The 23406-nt window shown below is 51.8% G+C and overlaps 1 protein-coding gene across 6 annotated transcripts in view; it reads right to left on the bottom strand.

Annotated features, from left to right (window-relative positions):
- Positions 1-4533: 4533 nt before the first annotated feature.
- BCL9L (BCL9 like) overlaps positions 4534-23406 on the bottom strand; it is a 159493-nt gene continuing 140620 nt past the window's right edge. For 5 of the 6 annotated variants that reach the window (XM_074936574.1, XM_074936573.1, XM_074936571.1 and 2 more), the window contains 6 exons: positions 21270-21392; positions 15387-15597; positions 13846-13930; positions 11234-13622; positions 8850-9110; positions 4534-5746 (listed from right to left, as the gene is read on the bottom strand). In XM_074936574.1, the coding sequence (XP_074792675.1) occupies positions 4590-5746; positions 8850-9110; positions 11234-13622; positions 13846-13930; positions 15387-15597; positions 21270-21392 (4226 nt within the window). In that variant the 3' untranslated portion in view covers positions 4534-4589. The remainder of the gene's footprint in view (positions 5747-8849; positions 9111-11233; positions 13623-13845; positions 13931-15386; positions 15598-21269; positions 21393-23406) is intronic. The other variant, XM_074936576.1, reaches the window with a different exon arrangement.

Below are 23406 nucleotides of genomic sequence, written 5' to 3' on the forward strand. Positions count from 1 at the left end.
TAGCTCCAATGTAGCAGCCAGAGAATAAAGCCAACACTGCTCCTTTCCTTCACTGCTTCTGCCCAGCAGGAGCATGAGGGAGACTGGCTCAGGAACATCCATGGCTCTCTGCAGTTCTGAGAGAGCAGAGAGCTTAGACACACATGATTTATGGTGCAGAGAGCTGGGCTGACAGCAGGCCAGGGAGGTAATGGGCTCTTTTATTGCCTCATGGTAGCTGTTTCAAAGTGAATGGAGAGGATGGTCTACCCAAAAAGCAGCAGCAGAGGGTTAGCCAGTGGCCCAGCTCAGCAGAACTCTGACATATAGCTGCTAGTTGCTGTTTGGTAGAGCCCCAGCGAAGAATTGGCTTGGACACATGCTTTTCTTCTGGTTGTTTTCTCCAAATTATGTTTGTTGAGCTCCAGATTATGTTTGAAGGAATGAGGATGAATGAGAATGAGGAATGCCGTGTGAAGGGCAGAGATGTTGTTAATACCCAGATTATCCAAACTACAAGTCAAATCTGAGCTTTTAACTGCAATCCTTTCCAATGACCTCAACAGCAGTTTTCTGCTCCTAGCAGGAGCTGATGCTGTAGTAGCACCTATGATCAACAAACATAATTTGGAGAAAACAACCAGAAGAAAAGCAGGTGTCCAGGCCAGTTCTTCGCTGGGGCTCTACCAAACAGCAACTAGCAGCTATATGTGATTTGATATGAGCCTCCAGCTACAATGGGCCACACAAGCTAATGTTGAAGAAACTCAGACCAGTGAAGACAGGCTCCAAGGATCAGGTTTTGAAATTTCTTTTTAATAAAAAGGCACCTATAAAACAGGTCAATACATTACAGGCAGCACAGATACCCAAAAAACAAGCCTAAAAATTGTTTCAAAATAAAAACCAATAAGATGTCTTCACATATTGTATTTATATATTTATATTTTTATATATATATTTATATAATGGTACAAAATGACTGGGGAAGTTTCTCCATGGGATGACAGAGAAAGGGGGTCAGTCACTGTTACCTTGACATGAAAGCTAATTCTGGACATGTGATTGCTTAAAACTGCATTGGAAAGACATGTTTTCCTTTGTTTGGAGCAGCAAAAAACATTGACATATCATAGTTAGAAACACAGGGGCATCCGTAACCATGATAGGGTAGAAGTCAGCACACAAAACTCAAGCCAATAAATCAAGCAATAAACCACAAGACGAGACAAGACCAGCGCACAGCAGAGGGTGACTGAGAGCAAACGCTCTGCTGAGGCCTAACAAGGGGTGGCTGCCATTCACCTCTGAAAGGCTCCCACCATATTGCTGATGAACTAGACCTGTTTGGGAGATGGTACCCGAAGCAAAAAAAGGCACCACTCAGCATTGCCGGCCTCCAGATTCAGAATCACGAAGACTGGCTGCTAGGGCAGTGGGGGTTGATTATGACATCCCAGTTGGCTGCTCTGAAGACCAAACAAAAAGTGCCCCAGGAGGGCCAACAGCCTTGCAAAGTACCAGAATTTCCCTTTTGTATTCAGGGCAGTTGGGCTGTAGGCCTTGCTCTTTCCCAACTGCCATGCAATCTAATGTGGAATAAACAACATCATTGCTGTCACCTTCCCTTTCTGTTACCTGGAGTGCCATCACCCCACCTGCATCTGCGAGCTGTCTCTCGCTCTTCTAGACAGTCGCATTGGCTTTCCTCACGCAGACATATTGCAACTTGCAGGCTCTGACTCGTGGGGACAATGCTGACAGAATAGAGACCCAACACCTCAGGACATTTCTCAGCTAGACCAGGTGGGTAGAGGGAAGTGTGGGAGGTCTACACACTGGAGCTTTTAATCACTCAGGCCAAAACTATGGCTGCCTGGAGACAAAGATGAATTTTATTTTAAAGAATATTATGGCTTCAAATAGACAGACTTGATGGTGGGGGGTGAAATGCCCGAGCGTACGGGGCCAGGGGCTTTTGTGGTGCATGGTGCTTGTGCTGGTCCTGAGCAACTCCCAATAGTGTTTACAAGGGAAATGCTAGCAGGCGTCACCCCCAAAAGCATTGCCAGGGGGCAACATGGATGTGGCCTTTCAGGCAGTTCAGGCAGAAATAGGGAAGATTTGTTTTACCCTTCCAGGCTCTGAAATGGGTAAACAACCACCCCAGTTAAAAAGCAAGGTGCCTGAGTGCACTTACTGAGAGTGGGAGGTGGAGGGGACATCCTCCTTGGCCCTTCGACAGGGCACTGTCCCAGACAGAGATGGGCAAAGCAATGGGTTGTTCCCATTTTACCAAATGGGACAGAGCTGGAAAAGTGGCTCTGGTTTTAGCTCATTGCTGTTCTGAGAGCCACACTCAGGGTCCCTAGACACAGGCCCAAAGCAAGAGACCAGAGCTCAACACCTATGTACCTAGTTTGGATCCAGACTTCCCAGCCAGCCCCACTCCCAACAAAAGACGCTCAAACTTGGGAATGTTTCTGTCTAAACTTTTTGGTTCCAGCCCACTGGGATCTGGCCCAAGAGACTGTTGGGCTGGTGGAGTTCAGCAGCCTTTGCTAACAGATTAACTTCTTGGTCAGCGGTGCAGAAGCTTTATTTCTCCTCCATTGTGGTGCTTAGGGAAGGGGCCTGTTTGCTATGAGAGGGGCAACAAAAAGGCTGGCTTTTCTGAGATAATCCTCAAATTGGTGGTAGGTTTGGATTTAAATGACCATGGGGCACCCTCTCTTTAGAATATTTTCCTGCAATCCACAGAGACTGCATGTACACATGGGTTATCTCCAACCTTCCTCCAAAAAGCTGTCATAGCACACTCCAAGGAGAACTCTCTGCAGGAAGGGGGTGCCAGACATGGGCACAAACCCCCCCCCCCCACACACACACATTAAACTTGTGCTTGCAGTGTATGCTTTAACCAGCCTAGAGTGGTGGCGGAAATGAAGTCCCAGCTGCTCCTATGAGTAACATGGAATGACCTGTGGAGGAGACATCTCCCAGCATAGATTCTAAGGCCAGATGAGATCATTGTGATCATCTAGTCTGGCTTCCTGCATAACACAAGCCATGGAACTTCCTTGAATAAATTACTCTTTGAACTAGAGCTTCGTTTAGAAAAACATCAGCTCAGTCTGAGCAGGAGACCTCTTGTATCCAGATGGAGTATTGCATGCAAGGACCTGATGTCTCTACAGGCTGCACATCCATAGTAGAGAGCAGGGCTGCTGCCGGTGGTTTCAGGGTATAAAGGTAGCCTTACAACTGTTGGCCAACTGCCTATAGGGCCTTTCATGGAGGAGTCTGGGATTCTCAGATCGAGAAAATGGAGTATCTTTACCATAAAATGTCTGCTTTTATGCATCAGGCTAGCTCTCCCACAGAAATGTGTGCACTTAGGAGGCAAAGGAGTGTAAAGAAGGCAAGGGGCATAGTGTGGCAGGGTGAGATGTGTGAACTCATGTAGGGGGTAAGCGGGAGCAGAGCCAACAAGGGGTAGGAGATGCTCTGTGGGGTGTGTGTCTTGAGTTCTCTCCTGGCCTCTGCACAACACACCAAGGAAGCACAGGATGGAATCAGCCAGTCAGAAATCCCAGCGTTCATTCTGCTATCTCCACTCCAGAGTGTCATGCACACATCACGCAGAGCATCTGGGGGTGAAGAGGGGAGCAGGGAGTGACATGATTGGGTGGAGGCCTCATGGTCCAGTTACTTGTTACTTGCAGGTTGGGATCACACCCCCACCCTTCCCTAAACTAAACAACTGGGCACTCTCCTGGCTCATGCTGCCAGCAGTTTCACCATGTAGCAGAGACAGACAAGAGACCACTATCAATCCCTACAACCAAACAGCGACTCCCACAACCAACACTGTTTTAGATACATCTCAGCAGCTCCAATCCTGCAGGTGGATCCACGTGACTGGGTGCACCCCTGAACCCAGTACAGGCCCAGATGGTCTGACTGCAGAATCAGGATCTAAGATGTGTACGTAGTCTCTCTTCGAAACCACCCATCCTCGCACACAACTGTTCTGATGCATGAATGATGTGGGGCTGGCAAAGAGGCTCTTTTGCAGAGAGCTCTCAATGCCCACTCACACCTCCTCCTGCTGCCCTAGAACCCCCTGTGCAAGCGTTTTAAACCCTTGTACATTGATTTTTTTTTAAAAAGTTTTGTTGTTTTAAAACAGAAAATTGAGGCTTCTATTAAAACACAGAAATACAGAACAATTTAAAACCAGCACAAGTTTCTGCCTTTCCCAGCCCTATTTACAGTTCATTCAAAATCTTGTAAATTTTGGTTGTTCTTTAAAACAAAACAAAAAATAAAGAAAACCCATACTACGAGGAAAAAATAAAGGAAGATTTTACAAACTGCCGGAGGGTCTGGAAGCCCCCGGTCACCACTTGGGTTTCAAAAATAATACCCCCGCCTCCCAAAAAGGATTCACATCAATTTTACTGCACATCTGGTTTTCCTTATAGAGGCAAATCAAATATGAAAAACATCCCCCCTCCGCACCCCCACAGGCCCCAGCCTCCCGACCCTAACCCAAATAAAGGTTTAAAAAAAGTTTCTACAATCGGCCCCAGCCCCTCAGGACATGATTAGAAAGGCAGGTTCGCCATGTTTCCAGGCCCCGAGATGTAGCTCATTTGGCTGTCCAGTGAAACACTCCTCTGCCTCATCTGGTGTGTGACCATAAGGTTCTGCTGAGGTGGAGGCCCCATGAGGGAGCCCTGAGGTGACATCATATGTCCCGTCTGGGCGTACATTTCCCCTGACACAGACATGCTCCTCTGCTTAGCCTGCATCAGCATGAAATTCTGCTGGGCCATCAGACTCTGCTGGGGGGACATCATGCCCTGGTGCATGCTGTTCCCCATCATGGCTTGCTGGGGTGGCATACCTGTCCTGCCCAGCATGGACACCTGTCCAGGGTGACACATAGAGATGTTGAGTCCCCGCTGCACGCCCTGCTGCCCTGGAAGGCTGGGGGCGCTCATGCCTGGCCGTGTGGGTGGCTGCTCAGCCATCATGTTCTGTAGGTTCATGAGATGGAGGTTGGAAGGCTGTGATTTCGGTGCTTGGCTGTCACTCTTGGGGAAATACTGCAAGGTGCTGCTCGGCTTCTCTGAGGGGATGATCCTGGAGAGGTCAAACTCAGGGATGCCCGTGGGTGTAGGGCGGATGACCTCACTGAGCTCAGGGTCATTCAGCACTGAAGCCACACCTGGAAGCACACTGGGGTAGGGATCTCCAATCCGAGGAGGGATGTTCTTGCCCATCATGTGCTGCTGGGGGGCCATCTGGCCAGGCTGCTGGGAGGGAAGGTCCTCTGGTGGCAAGGGCATCCCCGGCGGGTAATGTTGCTGCATCCCAGCCCCTCCCCCACCTCCCGGTGTCATAGGCATACCAGCAGCTGGAGACTGCATGGCATTGTGGGGCTGCTGCATGCGGGGGAACACCAGCTGGTTGGAAGGGATCATCTGAGAATTGTTTGGCAGAGGGCCACAGGGCTGGTTCAAGGAGTCCTGGGGTCCTGGAGGCAGCATCATGGGGTTTTGGGGGGGCACACCCGCCCCTTGCGCACCAGGGTGCATCGGAATGTTGGAGCCCAGGGGATTCGGCGAGGACATCATGGAAGTGGGGGGTTCGTGGGAGAGTGGCTGCTGACCAGGCAAGTTCATCCCCATGGGACTCTGTGAGGATGCAGGCCCCACTGAGTTCAAGTGCAGTTGATTTGGCTGATTTCCTGTGATACCTAATGAAGGGGAGAAGGAGAGTTAACTCAATGCCCATGCACCTCCTCCCACCACGTGCAGAGAGTATGCCCCTGGTGCTAGCAGCTCTCTCCATTGAAATCAGCATCTAAGCAGAGATCAGCTCCAGCCAGATTCCCTGGAGTGTTCAAACCTGGCCCAGCTCTGCTCTCACTGCTAGACCCATGGAGCAGGTCTGCCATGGAGGGTCCATCAGGGCAGTAAGGTCAGCAAAAGACAGATGTCCCCATCACAGCCTATGATCACCAAGCCTGGCAGCAGCACAGAAGGGGAGAGCACTGCAGCAAGCAGGCAGGGACCAGTCCAGTGATCTAATCCACCCTAAGCCCAGGGGACTCTGCTCTCAGGCTGCTGTCAGACCTGATACCTGCTCAGTACCCTCACCCAGCACTTCATTGCCATGGCAGCATCACACCCTGCCCCGTACCAGCCAGGTGCTAGGCTGCACAGGGGAGAGGTGAGCACCACAGAGCCACATCCTTGGGAGTCCAGCCCCTCCCTCTCTCACCAAGACAGTAAAGGCACGTCAGCACTGCATGTGGGAGCCAGGCTCTGGCCCGGGGCCACAGACTTGTGCTAGCATCCTAAAAATAGCAGTGTAGATGGTGCTTAGAAGTTGCAGCTGTGGCTGGAGCATGGGCTCTCAAGCCCATCCCAGGCACCAGAGCTTGAGCTCTAGCCCAAGCTGTAACGTCTACACAGGTGTTTTTAGAGTGCTAGCCTGAGTCTGTGAACCTGGGCTGCAAGGCTCACTCCCAGATGCAGTGCAGACATGCCGTAAGAGGGCCAGCTGGTAGGTGCTTCTACTTCTGCTGGCGAGAGCTGCTCCAGACCTCAGAGGTTGCCTGGTGCAGGCAGGGAATAGCTGGGGTTCAAGGGATGTCACCACAAGACTCAGTCGGTCATTAACCATACATGGGGCTTGTGGCTCTTACCAGCTCAGCCAATCCTGTGCCGCTCTGTTGCTACACAGGCTGGGACAGTACAGCACAGCAACCTCTCTACTGCGTTGAGCACAAGGAAGGATTGCCAAATAAACACCCTCAACAGCCATTAGTTGGCAACCTCTGTGCAGCTCCAATGTGCCACCCAGTGGTGGATACTGAGAAGGACAGCACAGCTACCACCTAGCGCACAGCCCTGCCTGGCTTACACAATGCTCACAGCCAGCATGGGAGGGAGGTGTGGCCCCTCGCTGTGGAGGTCAGAAAGACTTTCTGAAATTGGAACTAAGCAGTTCTCAGATTATGCCTCTCTCTCACAGCTCTGACTGTGCAGATTGGGACCCTGCATGGACTGGATAGCCCAGTCCCCGCTCAGGCTTTCCCATTCTACTGGGACATACCCTGCTGAGACCATCTAAGGTTTCCTACACAGCAGAGCTCTGGGCTGGAGACAGTGGACATCTCTGGTGGGAGTGGAAAATTCAGGGGCACACCAAAGGTCACAGCCCCCTCCCTCCTCCATGCAGGGCAAACATGGTTCCTGGAAACCTAGCTCTAGGACTCAAACAAGGGGAGTGGCCAAATAATAGAACATGGCCCTGCTATCCCAGAGACAACACTCAGGCAGATGGTTGAGGGAGGAACACTGGGCATGTGGAGGCAGAGAGGAGATGATAAAGAGGATAGAGAGATAAGTAAGATCTATGGGTTGTCACATCATTCCCACCGGGCATGGGGATGTACATGTAACCCACATGCACGCTGCATCTACCATAATCTGTTTTACCCCCAGCTGATCCTGGCTGTGTGCTGGGCTAGAAACTCTAGTGTCTCCTGGGCTTGCTGTGTTTGCCAGACAGATCAATGGCACATGGAGAAGGCAGCAGCTGGCCCTGGCCAGTCAGTAAGAAGCAGATGGCAGAACAGCACCGCACCTGCTAATGCCAAGCAAACAAACAACTGCCAGCTTCGCACAGGTTCTGGAAGCACCCAATGCCTTTGCAAAGCTGCGGCAAGCTGGGAAACCAGCCTGGGATGCCAGCACAGCTGTTCCATTTAAGGAGTTTAGTCAGCAGTATCCAGGGAGCTAGAGTTTCCCCAAGGCCTTTGGTTATACCTGAATGCAGGACAGCTGAACGGGCTCCATTGCTTTTACTTGTGCTAGTGAGAACACTGGGAGCCCAAGACACTCAGGACAGACTAAGACACCCACGCCTTAGACCTGACATCTCTATGTCTCACCTCAGGAGATGTAACCCTTGTAATAACCTGTACCCCTAGCATGCTGGTGGGACTTACAGTGACTACAGTTACCATTAATAACCCAACTGTATTATACTGCAATCAACTGGCTGGTGTGTATATGGCATTGTTGCCCTTTGCTGGCTGGAATCAGAATTGCTTGCTGTGTGTCAAGGCCACATACTGCTAACAGATGATAATTTTCCTTGAGCTCAGTTGGTCAGGCCAATGCTTTTGGAGTGGGCGATCCTGGGTTCTAACCTGCTGCCTCTATGACTTTCTGAGAGGCCACAACAAGGATACAGCCATGGAGTCTCTACTATATTAAGTCATACATTTGGAAAGGAGTGATCCTTCCACAGCATGGTCCACAACAAGGATTACACCCTGTCCTGTCCCTGCAGACGGTTCACTGAGTCTTCTCCCTTGTCCAACTTCTTCCCCAGGCTTCTCCGTGCCTGGAACAAACTCTTCTCTTCTCCACAGGATAAATGCTCTCATCTGACTCAATTAACCCTTTTGTTTGTCCTTGCTTTGCAACTCCAAATAGGTCTGCTCCTATTCTGGTGCTCAATTAGCGCACTTTTCTACAACACGCCCCCAGCCATGCCTCCCAGGTACTTTCTAGTCATCAATGCACTGAGCCCCATGCTCCAACAGAGGCAGGGAGGGATAGGGAAACAGGAACAGACAAGTTAAGTGACTTGTCCAAAGCCACAGAAGAAGTCAGTGACAGAGCTGGGAACAGAATTCCTGACCCCCATTCTGAGCATCAGAACCACACCCAGGTGTCCTGCCTCCCAGGCCTGTGTGTGAACCACAAGACCAGTCTTACCCCTATAAAGCCCAGCTCCAGCTTGCTCTCCCTGCTGGTGCAGACAGTCCCAGAAGAACGTACCTGGTATGCTTCCTGGTGGGAGCATAGGCCTGTCCGGGAGCAGCTCATCATCAGAGGTGGCGATGGTTTTGATGGCATTGTGGTAGAGTGGTGTGGAGCTGGGCATGGCATACTTGGACATCTGTGACATCATCAGCGAGAGGGGGTTCTGGGAGGGGGATGGATCTGGAGAGGAAGTAAAAGGTATGTTGGGATTCATGGTGCTAGAGGGATTACTGGCTGGCGCGGAGGAATTGCTCCTAGGCCCAGGAGGGAGCGAACCTGCAAGCAAGAGAGAGAGAGAGAGAGACCAGCTTAGTGCTCCCTGCAAGCTGCAGCCTGCTCCCATCGGGCAGCATCCCCAATTCTCCGCTTGGAACAGCGATAGACCCAAACCAGGCTGGCCCCCAACGAAAACCCTCTATGGACTCTGGGGAAGTTCTGTGCTGGGACCACCTGCTGTGGTTGGCACTGGAGCCAGACACCCCAAACTATGGGGGAGTTAGATCTGATCTAGTCCCAACTTCCGAGCTCTGGCCCATCCCTCATGAACTCAAGAAGGGGAAGGGTGGGTGCTGAGGGGAAGGCACTGAGTTGGAGGCCTTTTTCTAGACCTAGATACAGAAAACTTTGCCCCTTTCCCCTATTTGCTTTTTTTTAAAGTCCCTGCTGGATGCCTGGGGGCAAAATAGACACCAACTTCAAGAGCTAACACAGAGAAGTCAGAGACTGGAAACCTGGGGCACGTGTGTGCATGTCAAGTGCATGGGGGCTGAGTGAGAGTAAGAAAAATGCAGCGGTTGGTGGCCTGGCCTGGCCGACAATCCGCTCTGGATGGGAGTATGAGATGGGACTGATACACCACTGCGCTAAGTAGCTCTGAGCGCATGCTGCCTGCACCATGCAGGGCTACCTGGAACCGTTCTTCCAGCACTAGATACCTCAGGGGCCTCACCCTGACATCCCTTCCCTGGATATAGCTGTGGGCAGGTTTCTAGCATCCAGTGTGTCTTGTGAAGATGCAAATTACTCTGGTGGGCAATGGCTCTGCATTCACTCAAGGCCTCCTCAACCAAGTAGGTGTGGATGGGAACAGCCTATTTGTACAGGGGAATGGGGTGGGAGTTTGCTGGGGAGGGATGTTAACCTTGCTAGAAGGCACGGGTGGAGAGGTGAACCAGCTCCCTAGTACCTAGGAAGGAACCCTGCTTTCTAGTCCATCCTGTTACCCCTATATGAGTGGGCGCAGAAGAAAGAAAGTGGGGATGGGGAATCCTTGTCAACACCAGAGGGACAATGAAAGACTCAAGTCAGGGCCAGGGGAAACTGAAGCACTGAGAGGTGAAGGGACTTGCCCAAGGAGACAGTGGCAGAGCAAGGCTTAGAGTTCTGGATTCCTGACTCAGACTCTGGTTTGACCATTAGACAATGCTGCCTGCATAAATAAATGGACTAAATTCTGATCTACCTGCAAAAAGTCTCCCCAGACAACAGGACCTGGGGCCTGAGAAAAGAAACACAAGGAAATGCAGGGAGCTGGGCATTGGCCAGACACATCTTGCAATCTCCCCAACCCCTGGAATGCACCGAGACAGGTTTGCTCAGTGACACACACAGCCCCACTGTCCCCTCCTTTCAGGCACTTCTCCAAGTCAGGACACATGTTTAAGGACTCTGTCTCCCATCAATCCATTTTTCCATCCCTACCCAACCCCGGAGAGCATAAGCCGTTCAGCAGAGGAATTTGGGAATGCTGGTATCCTGGCTCCCCATTTCTAATTTGGTCCAGTGTCTCCCTCCAAACCTCTACAGTGCATGTTAGGCTGCCTACTGTTTTCCTCCTTGTGAATAAGAGAGCACAGCATCAGGGGGTGGGGTGGGACACAGCAAATCACTGGCATTAATCCCCAGAAGAAGCGAGTGCAGGCTTGTATGTATCGGGCAGGCCAAGCTCATTCAGCCCACCAGGAAATAGCAGTCCCTCTCCAGGCTGTATGCATTTCCCCTAATCTAGGCTCTTGCTCCCTTCTTCCCGATGCTGAGACACATTGCCCTGAGGCCTGGTGCATGGCACAGAAAGGGAGATGGTGTATTCTATCCCTTTGGAAAAGGAACTGGGCTGCTATTACAGCACTTTCAGTGCTGGGCCCTAGATGCCCACTCACCAACCCCAAATCCCAGCACAGGGAGAGCTGGCTATGGGCAGGCAGATTCCCACCACTGCCCTGCAGGGAAATAGCCACATAATCACTACTAGTCTGAGTATATGGAAAATATGGGTCTGGAAGCCACAGAATTATTGGGCTCCATGAGAGCGACCAGCTATGTGCAGAGCCCTTCAGAGCACCAGGCTTTAATTCTATGGCCCTATCCCACTCACACATCCACACCGTGTAACAGCTTACCCTGATCCAGCCCTCCCATGGAAGCTGACGAATTCATGCCGATAGGCTGCTTGCTCTGGCTGACTCCTGGACTTGGCAAGGTGGTTTTGGGAGATGGCACCCACCCAGGCGAAGGAACGGCCATGGAAGGGGACTTCAGGCGGCTTGGTGAGCTGGTGGGAGACCTGACATTGAGGGAGGAGCTCATCACCTGGGGCGACTTCAGGGGCCCGGACTGGTTGGAAGGTGGCATGCTGACCATCTGAGAGGGCGTCTGTGGGGACTTCAGGTTGGCAGATGGGGAGGGGACAAGCGGTGAGTGCACCTGGCTGAGCGTCGGGGACTTGAGGTGGGCCATGCCAGGGGAGTTCATCTGGGTGATGTTGATGGTGAGGTCAGAGGGCCTGCGGCCCAGGCCCCGTGAGGGTGCCGGGTGCATGTTGGCTAGGTTGCCCCCTTGGGTGGGAGGGGGATTGGAAGCTGGAGGCAAAGGGATGTGGCTGAGCCTGGTGGTGCCGCCGATGTTCCCAATGGACATGGCACCCTGTTCAGGGCTGAACATGTCTGGGGCACTGCCCATCTCCTGGGGCATGCTGGGATAGGGGCCCTGCGTGCCTGAGAAGCCTTGCTGCCCTTGGCTGGGGAACTGTGAGGGGATCATCATCTTCTGTGGCCCCCCCATCATTGTGCCACCACTGCCATTCTGAGCCCTCACCCTGGCCAGATCCTCAGGGCTGATGCCCTGGTGGCCTATCATGTCAGGACCCCTCATTTTCTGCGACATCATCATCTGCTGCTGTGGGGTCATCTGGACATTGAGGTTCATGTTCATGTTCATGTTGACATTCATGTTCATGTTGAGGTTCCCAGGTCCCATAGGTGCATCCATGTCTCGGAGACTCGACTGGCTCATGGGTGGGCTCAACATCCCCCGGGTACCCGTGAAGTCCATACCTATGGGTGCGCCACCTAGGCTCTCTCCTGGCATCTGTCCAGGGAACATGGATGGGTCGATCTGCCTGTGAGCCTGTATCATCCTCTCCATTTCCAAACCTTGGCTCATGGAGCTGCCAGACATCCCCATGGGCCTCTGCATCACCACCGGGCGCTTCTCCATCAGCTGGTGCCTCAGGATCTCCTCCCTGGCTCGGGGGTTCATGAACCGCTCAGGGTCCCCTTGCCCCGAAGGGTAGGGCAGGCTCCCTTGTGGAAAGTTCCCTGGGCCTCCTATTGGAGGCATATCATCATTCCATCCCATGCCAGGCCTGACTGGCCGCTGCATAGCATTCATGGGCCCAAGGGCATCCATGGGCACATTCTGCATCCCCCCAAAGCCAGTAACCCTCTGCATCTGATTTCCAGGGAACCTTGGCCCCGGGAATGGGGGCGCTCCCCTCAGCTGCATGGGGTCCTGGACCTCTATGGGTCCCCTTAGCTGGTTGCCCATGCCTGGAGGCCATGGCTCCCCAGGTTTGCTGTGATAGGGCGGTGGTGGCCCCCGGATCATCATGCCACCCATGGACTGGGGGATCAGCATCTCCTGCATAGGTCGACCATGGATGCTGATCTGCTCCTCCTTCCGCCGCTTTTCCTCATAATACTCCTCCTGCAGCTTCCTCCAGGCCACTTGCTCTGGCGTCAGGCTGTCCTGGTTCAGCCGCTGCATCATGATATTCATCTGCTGCCCCATGTCAGAACCTTGATGGTGGGAGACCTCGTGCTCCAAGTTGGGGCCCCCCAGATTCTGCGTCTGTGAAATCATGGACTGCAGGGGCTCTTCGTACTTCTTCATGCCCACAGACGGGAGGGGTGCCTGGGTGGGTGGGGGTTGCGGCTGGGGAGCAGGGCCACCCTCACCAGCACTTTGGTTGGACTTCAGGAAGGGCTCAGCCTCACTGCTGCGCAGCAGCAGGCGCTCAATGTCCCGCAGGGTCTGCAAGGAGCGTTCCCGGTGCTCCAGCTGCTCCTTAGAGAGCCCCTCCGAGTTCATGGGGTTCCTGGGGCCCAGCCCTACCTGCCCATTTCCAGCTGCCCCAGCACTGGCACCATCCCCCAGTAAGTTAGAGCTGGAAGCACTAGAAGAGTCCACCTGCCCGGGCTGCATCGGGTTGGTGGAGGCGTTGGGTGTGTTGGGGTGGTTGCTCCCTGGCTGGGTGCTGCCGCTGCTATTTCCCACAGAGTTGGGAGTCAGGTCCCGCCGAACGTCCTCTCCCGTCCCTTCCTGGGGTAGGGTGCTTGGTGCAGGCAGAGCTTGCTGACTGATGCTCTGGGGTGGAGGGGGCTGTGTTGGAGGGGGCTGAGGCTGTGCCTGGTTGCCCTGCGATGCCGGGGGCTGGGACTGCGGAGTGCTGGAGGCAGGTGGGTTAATTGGCAGTTGCTCGGCGACTCCCAGCATCTTGGGAGCTGGAGCCTGGGACAGAAAGGGGAAGCCAAAGTCAGCAAGAAACACGTAAGGCAGGTGTGTAGCCCCAGACCTTGTGTGGGCTTCGAGCCCTGTATCCACACAAGAGCCAACTGAGCCCATCTCCCTTGAAAGAATGTGAGCTGCAAACAGGGTCCAGTTGTGACTAGCCATGAGGACATTACCCAGCAGCATGCACAGACAGGACTGTCTGGCTCACACCCAGCCATACCTGGTCTAGCTTTGCTCGGGGAACATTCTGCTGATGATAGGTCAGGATGGAGTCTGCTCGCCCCTGCAAGACAGCTTCTGCAGCACTAAGAAAGAGAGCAGCCAGTCAAGAACAGCAAAGTGTCAAGCCAGAAATACTTAGCAATTCCCTGGGTCCATAGGTTCAGAACTCCCAGCAAGGCTACCTCTGCCCGTTGGCCCCCTAGGGGAATGCCCAAGCCCCCTGGGCTCATCGTGGGAATCTCACAGGAGAGCTGGCACTGAACTTCCACCTGTTCTGCACAGATCTCAGGGCATCTGTCTGACAGGAAAACATCTGCCTTGCAATTTCCCCTTCCCCACCTCCAGTATTGTGCACTGTGCTGGGCTCTTCACTGGTTGCTGTGTGCTGCCCCAGAGGGATATAGCATGGGAGGGAGACACTTTGGGATATGCTAGGACTAGAACCCCATATTCTTTGCAAATGTGAAATAACACAAAATAAAAGCAAAAACTATAAAATGAAAACTCACTGTACAGCAGTGGCTCCCGTCCCGCAGGGGGCTGGACCCAGCTCCTTGCACTGGACTTTGTGACCTGGCGCACAAGGTCACCATGCTGCTCAGGTTTAGCCTGGCAATCCCTCTGCCATCGTAACAGGAAGGGATGGGGGAGTGCAGACAGGCCAAATCTGAGTGAGTAGCATTGTGACCTGGCAGATGGTGTTGCAGCACCACTCACTCACATTTGGCCCAGCCACACCCCGGTCCTCATGATGGAGGGGCAGCCAGGCCAAACCTGAGCAGCACTGTGACTGTGTGTGCCAGGTCTCACCCTAACCCTAAGCTGCTGCAATGGCGTGAGTGTGGGGTCAGGCTCCCTCTGTGCTCCCTCACAGGGCCTCCCACTTCTCCTGGGGGCAAGACCTGGCCCCTCCCACATGGATAAAACAGCACAAAGTTCCCAAAAAAAACAAAACAAAAAATTATAAAAAATAAAAAAAAAATTTCATAGGACTCTAGCTATGACCTAAGTAGGCACTCTAAAGCTGTATGTTCCCCGAGAATCAGCAGCTGAGATACTGCAAAAGAATGAAGGGAGCAAGTTGAGGGCACTCAATAATCTGGACTGTTAGCACCCAGTGCCTCCCACTGCAATCTATTCTCCCAGGGCCCTTCCAGATCACACCACTAATCCATCTAACCAAGTATCCTGCCTCTGGCAGCAGCCAACACGTTTCAGTGTTCCGGTGACCCTTTATTATACATCTGGCCAAACACACTCCGTGGCTCCTGTTGCAGCTGGCAGCACTAGGGCACTACCAGGAGGCAGCTCGCATTTAAGATGAACTCTCTCCACCAGCACCTGACAACTACGCTAGGGAGAATGTGGATGGGGTGGGGGGAAGGTCATGCTAGGGGCAACCCAGGGAACCTCCAGTCCTCACCTTCTCCAGAGGCTGCAGTGCTAACTACAGCATGTAAGAGGCAGCTGTGGTAGACCACCCCAAGTGGCCAGAGCCAATGGGGAGGACTGGGGAAGACACAGGGGTTTACTGCTTACGTGTTAGCAAGGTGAGTGGTGAAGACATAAACAAACTGGGAAGGCTGCTTTCCGGCGCCACCACCTCCACTGCCCCCAGCATCGGGCCGCAGGCCAGGAGCAGCGCCATGTGGTGCATTGGAAGAACTGGTCTCATTCAGGCTCGGCAGCGGGTTGGACCCAGGACCAAGCTGCGGGGCTGTGGACATTGCAGGATCTGCTACATTACAGTCTGCAGAGGACACAGGAGAGAGCAGCTGTTACCAACAATCAGCGTAACACAGACTGCTGGGAAGCACCGCGCAGATTGCCAGAGCTAAACAGCACACACTAAATGTCTGGACTAAGGGCAATTACAGACTATGGTGGGTATAACAGAGGAGTTCTTGGGTTGGTGTAACAGAGGAGTTCAGGGCTGGAATAACAGGAGTCTGGGGGGTCAGGATTGAGGGGAACCGGCAAAGCTGCCTATGGTGTGGGGGAGCCTGGGGCTGGGATAGTGGGATCTGCAAGCTGGGAATGAGAGGCACTGGCAGAGCTGTGTGTGTCGGGGGAGCCCAGGACTGAAGCAGCAGGGAGTCTGACAGTCGGGATTGTGGGGCAGTGCCAGAGGTGCGTGGGAGGAGAGGATTCAGTGTCTTTAGCCCAACATTCTACCCTGGAGTTTATCCCCTTACAAAACACAGGAAAGAACAAAAATCACATGTGTTGGGGAGCAGGGCATCTCTCCTGCATCTTCCCGCCAGCAGGGCAGGGCTATGCATTCCCCCAACTTCCAGCAGATGGCAGCACACAGCAGGGATTTTTCTGGGCCTGGATGGCTACAGCCTCCCAGAGAGATGTGAGGAGCAGGGAGGGCTTAGTTCCACCTCTTCATTTTCCCTCCTGGTGAGTGATTGGCCCCAAACACCCCTAGCCTTCCCCTTCCAGGGCCATTTTCACAGACACACTCAGGGAACACTGCACACTGGAGCGATAATAATTAATCACTATCAATTATTTAATACTTCTACTTAATATTAATAACAATTGTAATTAACAACACCACTTAGTGCTTTGCATTTGCACAGCGCCCTATGGACAGCTGGAGGGTAGTTAGTAGATATTCTGCATTAGCACTTCCACCTACAGAAAGCCCCCTTGAAGCCAGAGCCACACACATTCCCCCCCCCCAGCCCTGAACTTGACTGGGAGTGCGAAGCTACTGTGCTTTCATGTGAACTACGAGGCTCTGGCATTAAATACAGGACAAGGCTGGAATGGGGGCAAGGCCAGGATTCACCCAGCGCTTCCTCTGCGCACTGTCCAGACTATGTGTCTCTAAGCAAGACTCCCTAGAGTCTCCGGGCTGGGAGGGGAATCAGGCTCTTGTCTCTGTCATGGGGGCAATCTGAGGAAGGCTCACTCCTCGCCAAGTCATGGCGATCATGGTGCCTGAGTTGGTAAAACTATGCAGAACTGTTAAAATCCAGCCATTTTAAACAGGAAAATGGCCATTTGTTCTCCAGCTGGATGCTCTCTTGTCACACACGGCAGCATCCTGACAATCTGCTCACAGCCAGCCTCAGAAACAACAGTTGGTCTTACTGTCACCTTTCACCCATGGATCACAGAGTGTTTTGTAAAGGGCAGGGCAGCATTATCCCTTTCTATTGAGACACAGAGGAGAAGTGACGTGTCAAAGGTCACCCAGTGAATCTGTGGCAGAGCCAAGAAGAGAACCCAGTAGTCCTGACTCCCAGCCTAGTGCCCTGGGCTATCCTGCCTCAAACCCAGTGATCTAAAGGGAGGAGCCTTGAACAACAACTTGCTGTAAGCCCTTGTCTGTTTGCACTGCACTGAGTCAGATGCAAGGGCAACTCTACAGCTCCTTGTATGCTTGTCCATTTTCTTTATACTGCCTGCCTGCCTTGCTCTGCACCCAGCTAGAGGCCTGCACAGCAGAAGGGAGGATCCTCTCTCTAGGGTGATGCAGAAATGCACATTTCCAGCTGGCAACTTCCCTGCAGCAAAGACAGCCAGACTCCCACACAACTTTATGAAGCATTAACATGGAATGGCAGCCTTGAAAGAGGACAGTGAAACAGCCAAATAAGTTCAGTTACTGTGTGTTGTGCTGCAACATTGCAAGTGGCTAAAACATCCAATTCTTGAACAGTCTTTGCCATAAATAATGCAGGCAGAAGGCACAAGGCCAGAAGAGGAAGCTAGTGCACTACTAAGTCTTTGAGGCCTGCTGTGCTTTGCTGTCTTCACTTTCCTCTCCCTCAACCACATCTCTTCAGCCTCTTTGACTCCCTGGTGCAGGGAAGCCCACCAATGTGGCCTGTTAATTGCATCGTCCCACCCTGGAGTGTCTATATTAAAAGTTTTGAAGTCACTCCTGGAAACATCCTTGAAACTGAGCCTAGGTTGGCACAGTGGCCTTGGAGCATCCACAAATTCTCCATACAGGAGATCCTTCAGAATGCGTCCATCACCTATCCATTGCAGATGACGAAGCCAGCAACTGTGTTTAAGAATAGTGATTAGACTTGGCAGTTTTGCTTTCTCAGATACTTTGGTTTCTCACTTGATATTTAGAATATGATGAAGACAATGGGTGTGGAAGGTGTTTAGCCTACTCATGTCCACTGTAGGTGGTCCAAATCTTGCCACTATACAGCAGTGTAATCAAAGTGCACAGCTGGTAGACCCATACCTTGGTGTGGGTCTGGTGGCTGCCTTTCCAATGTGAGAATTAAGCTCATCATCTAGAGGTAGGTTATCCAGAACAGTTGATCCTAGATAGCAGAGATTGTGACTAATTCTAGCATGGTACTAGCTATTAAAACTTCTGGTGCAGTCCACACATGTGTGCCATAATCATGGTCTTCTTTAGACCAATGATTAGTCCAAATTTGTCACAAGCTAGTGCAAAGCTACTATCAAGTTGCTAAAGGTCCTCTTCACTGTGTGCAACAGTGCGCCATCAGCACAAAAAAGTTCCCTTATTAGCAGGTATTTGACTTTGCTATTAGCTCTTATATGTGCAGTGTTTTCCATACACCCTCAGTGCTAGATGAGAAAGCATGACAAAGCAGCAGACAGAAGAATATATTGAAAAGTGTTAGTGCCAAAACACATCCCTGTGATACCACTGTGGATTACAAAGCAGTCAGCTTGATCATCATCATATTGGACTGTAGCCTTCATGCCATTGTGGAAGGATTGAATTAGACTGACGAGGACTGGGGGGAGGGGGGGTGACGCAACAAATTATCTTGCAATTGGAAAAGACCCATTCTGATGACCAGGTCAACAGCCTTTGTAAGATCTATGAAGGCCATGTAGAAAGGTTTTCCTTGTTTTTGACACTTTTCTTGTAGCTGCCTTAGTGAAGACTATGTGAATAGTTGATCTACTGACATAGAAGATACAGCGACTCTCTGAATATATGCATTCAACAAGAACTTGGAGTCTTTTGAGGTTGACCTGTGTGAATGCCTTACCAGCAATCCTACGGAAAGAGATTCCTCTGTAGTTGTTGCAATCACTCCATTCTCCTTTGTTTTTATACAGCATTATGATGTTGGCATCATTCATATTTTGCAATACCCCTCCTTCCCTCCACCAGGCAAACAAGACATTGGGCAGATGTTTAAGTCTTATTCCAGTACTTCAGCTGGAATTCCTTCTTTTCCTGTAGCCCTTCCTGGTGCTAGGGAGGTGATTGCCTTTTCAAGCTCATTTATAAATGGTTCTATATGAAACTCTTTGATAGTCTGAAGCCTGGGGACTGCATTTAGCGCTGCTTCAGAAAGACTGGTTTCATGTGACTAAAGCTTGTGATACTGCATCTGTTTGCTTCTGTTGATGATCACAGAATCATAGAATATCAGGGTTGGAAGGGACCTCAGGAGGTCATCTACTCCAATCCCCTGCTCAGAGCAGGACCAATCCCCAATTTTTGCCCCAGATTCCTAAATGGCCCCCTCAAGGATTGAACTCACAACCCTGGGTTTAGCAGGCCAATGCTCAAACCACTGAGCTAACCCTCCCCACAAGGGATGATGAGACACGATGATGTCTCCATTAAGAGATTTGAGTGGGGCAGTCTTCCTGGCTGAAGATACTATTGCTTTCTTGATTTGATCATCCCTTTAGATGATTCCATCATCCTCTTAGACCTCCATTCTCAAAGGACATTTGTATCTTTTCGCAGAGATAGAGCCAGTACGATTGAGCACGTTGCCTTATTGTTTGTTGTAACGTGCTCTTGGCCATTCTGAGGTTAGCACATATTTCAGGAGAGGGGTTCATGTTGTAGTGGATATATGGCATGCATTTTGCTTCAATAACTGGAAGCATACTTCAGAGTATGTGGCAAACCAGTCTTTATCCTGTGCAGTCTTTTTACCGAAAGCTAGGGTTGCAGCTATGTGGATGGAGAAGATAACAACATGAGTCCCTTATGTAAAATTGGGAGCGTGGGTTGGAAAGGGTGTGGGGGAGGTGTTCACGTCTAAAAGTGTTTGGACGTTTAAGAAATACAAACCATCATGAATATTGATCTAGGAAAAGCCTCTCTGTCATTTTAGGGGCAATTGCTCTGATTCACAAACTCTTAGCTTCACACTTTTCTTAATGACTTTACCATGTTCCATTTGCTGTGAGCAGAATTTTAAAAAACCACAACTCTGGAGAAAAAGGGAAGTGAATGGAAAGATCCAGGGAAACAAATCTAGCTTTTTCTTCCAGTAGCTGGGGAACTTGTCTGTTGGGAAAGCCATTGGCAGGATGAAGAGGAATGAGAATGTGAAAGGTGGACCCAAATGGACCTGACCCAGCTACCTCAAAAATATTTTCACTTCCACAGTTTGAAAATAGTTGAATTCAAGATGCAACAAATCAAAGGATTTTGCTGTTTCTGGAATGCAGGAGGGACCATCAGTTTGTTTACAACCCACCCCCCAGACAGACATGTCAGATCACTGTGCTATTTATTAGGCTGAGAGAAGTGCCTCAGCTTCCAGCTAAACACAAAGTGACACTCTTTTAACATATGAGATTCCAATGGGTGGGGAGGGAGGACCGAGATGGGGGAATGAGGGAGCGTAGGCTTAAGAGTCACATGAAACCTATTGATAAAACGTCACCATCCCCCAGAGACTTACAATAAAAACCATCAGGGCCTCAGAGCAAGCTTTTAACTTGATTTAAAGCCTGGATCAGAAATTAAGTCAGTGTGCAGTGCACTCTGGTTAACTCAGCCCTGTCCAGATTCTTGGCAGGCCCTGAGCATTTCCCTTGATGCCAGAGCACAACCGCCTCCAGACAGGGTTGTAGTGACTCCAGAGTGGATGGTCCAACAGTACAGTGTGAACAGGGATCTAAATCCATGCAGGATGCACTCTCTGCAGCACAGCGCTCACGAAACATGATGAACTCTGTGCATGCCCACTGGCCTGCAAAACAGCACTGAAGCCAAGTCAGTGCCAGCCACGCACAAGAGCCCACCGTGGCCAGCCCACCTGTCATGTGGGCTGGGGGGGGGGGAAATGTCCCCTCATGGAGATGGGGCCAAGAGGGCTGGGGGACTGATACAGTCCCATATCACACATCGACGACTCCTACCCTCACACTGCATTCAACAATCCTCCAGCACTCCACCGCCTAAACCATACTGCACAAAATCCACCTGCAGAGCACCACACCACACCACACCTCCCTCACAATACACACACAGTGTGTGCAATACCACAACCTTGTAGCATCAACACACGCCTCACCAAGTGCCCTATTAAGCCAGCAGACAGCTTCTTTTGGGAACCTTTGGTTGCCATCGCTGCCTTCTCTGACAGACTCCAGGGCAGGAACTGGGCATGCAGTGATCTCGGGGCTGTTTGGGGAGGGGATACTCACTGTGTGTGCTGCTGATGGGTTTGTCGTCCTCCTCGCTGTCCGGGCCTGAGCACCATTCGTCCCCACTGTATGGCTGTTTCCTCTCCAGCACACACCGACGTTTGCTGCGGGGAGCCACCTCACCTGCAGTGGGAAAGTACCTGTCAGAAAGCGGGGAGTGCCACGGCACAGCCATGGACTGAGTAGGCTGGGGCTCCGTCCCACCACCTCCTGGCACTTAGGGTCATGCTCGCAAAACCAGCCAGGAGAGTCCAATGAACAGAGGGGAAGATGTACAAGGGTTCAGCTCCCTGTGATAGGCCTCACCCTGGCCTTGACAGCCAGCCTCAGTCTGCTTCCTGCACTAAACCACAGCAATTCCCCCCAGCACGGAGCTATGTGGACTCCTGCCCAATGGCCGAACAGCCCGACTGTGGGTCAGAAGCCCTGCTATCCCCAGATAGCGCAGGACCTGCACCGAGTCTCCCTCCTACAGTGCACAACTTGGAAGCAGCATTTCCCTCTCTGCTCCGAGACCACTGGCTGAACTGTGATGTACCTGCAGCAAAGCCCTGGTTGCGCTGTGGGTGAGGCCCTGCTAGCATGTCTTTGCAAGGAAGCATTTAGCAGTCAGACCCCAGGCTGGGAGCCTGCTCCAGGACCCCTTCTCCAATGCAGTCATTCCTCACCTATGGGGGGATGGGATCACAGCCTGAGCTGGGTCCAAACAGCCACCACAGAACTGTTTACAACAGCGTGAGATTGTTTGTCAGAGATCCAGAAGCTTTTGCTGGAGCCCCAGAACCATCCTAGAGCTGCGACCCAGACGTTAGCCAGGGGAGGCAAAGCTCCTGCTGGAGCACTGAGCGGGAAAGCTCAGTCAATACCAGCCGTCTCTGCCATTCACAAGAGCTCAGTCTGGTGCAACAGACTGACATGGGAGCTCATTAGAGGCCTGTCAACTCCCATCTCCCTGCTGGCTGCAGCAGGATTGTTCCCAACAGGGTCCCACCCAGAGGTTTGCCCGGTAGCGGAAATGTTCCAAGCAATGGGGCTCCTACCCTCCCTTTGGGAGGCGATTCCCCAGCCTGAGCCATCACACTGCCGGGCAGCTTTCCTGGCATCCAGCCCAAATTTTCCCCTCTCAGTCTCAGCCAAGTTCTTCTCCCTCATTGCTCCTGCACTAACTCCCCTCCTTGCATGGGTTCACATTCCCCAGCTCTCCTCCCAGCCAGTCACAATGAGTGCTCTCCCTTGACATCTTGGCCTCAGCATTTAGACTCTCCCCAGAGGCCTGAATCTGCAGCTGTGGATGGTGACTGGCAGGGAGAGATGCACCATTGGTTTTCATACAAGAAAAATTACTAACCACCCCTTCCTGCCCCCAGAAAATGGCAACTAGTTCCAATCAGAGAAGAATTAAAGGGGAAGGCGCTGGGGGGGGACGGGGGACGACCCCCTAGGGACATGACTGCAAAAAAACAACCGTAGAAGCTCAGCTAGGCCAAAGCAACAGGCACATGCTGCACTGGGACAGGAATGAAGCTTTTGCCCCAGAGATGGCTTCCTGTCCAATGGATTCAATGGTCTCTCAACAAGGCAACAGGCAGGAGAGCAGTGTGTCCCCCTCCCAGGGCTTTGTCATGTTCAGAACCTGGCCTGTTCTGTCCCACCATCATCAGAACATAAGAACAGCCATACTGGGTCAGACCAAGTCCATCTAGCCCAGTATCCTGTAATCTGACAATGGCTAGTGCCAGGTGCTTCAGAGGCACAGAATGAACAGAATAGGCAATTATCAAATGATCCATCCCCTTGTCATCCAGTCCCAGCTTCTGGGAATCAAAGGGTTAGGGATACCCACAGCGTGGGGTTGTGACCCTGACCATCTTGGCTAATAGCCAGTTTTGGACCTATTCTCCATGAACGTATCTAATTCTTTTTTGAACCCAGTTATACTTTTGGCCTTCACAGCATCCCTGGAAATCAGTTCCACAGGTGTCCAGGACCACCCAGCATGCAGTAACATACAGCAAGGATCAGCATGGCCAACCCAGCATCCATGTTTTTTGTGTTGTTGGGTTTTTTGGGGGGTGGGGAGCCTTGTATCCACGGCGTGTGACCAGGAGAGAGAGGTCTGCACATATCTTTGCTAGTA

This window comes from Natator depressus, chromosome 22 (genome assembly GCF_965152275.1).
Source record: "Natator depressus isolate rNatDep1 chromosome 22, rNatDep2.hap1, whole genome shotgun sequence".
Lineage (NCBI taxonomy): Eukaryota > Metazoa > Chordata > Testudines > Cheloniidae > Natator > Natator depressus.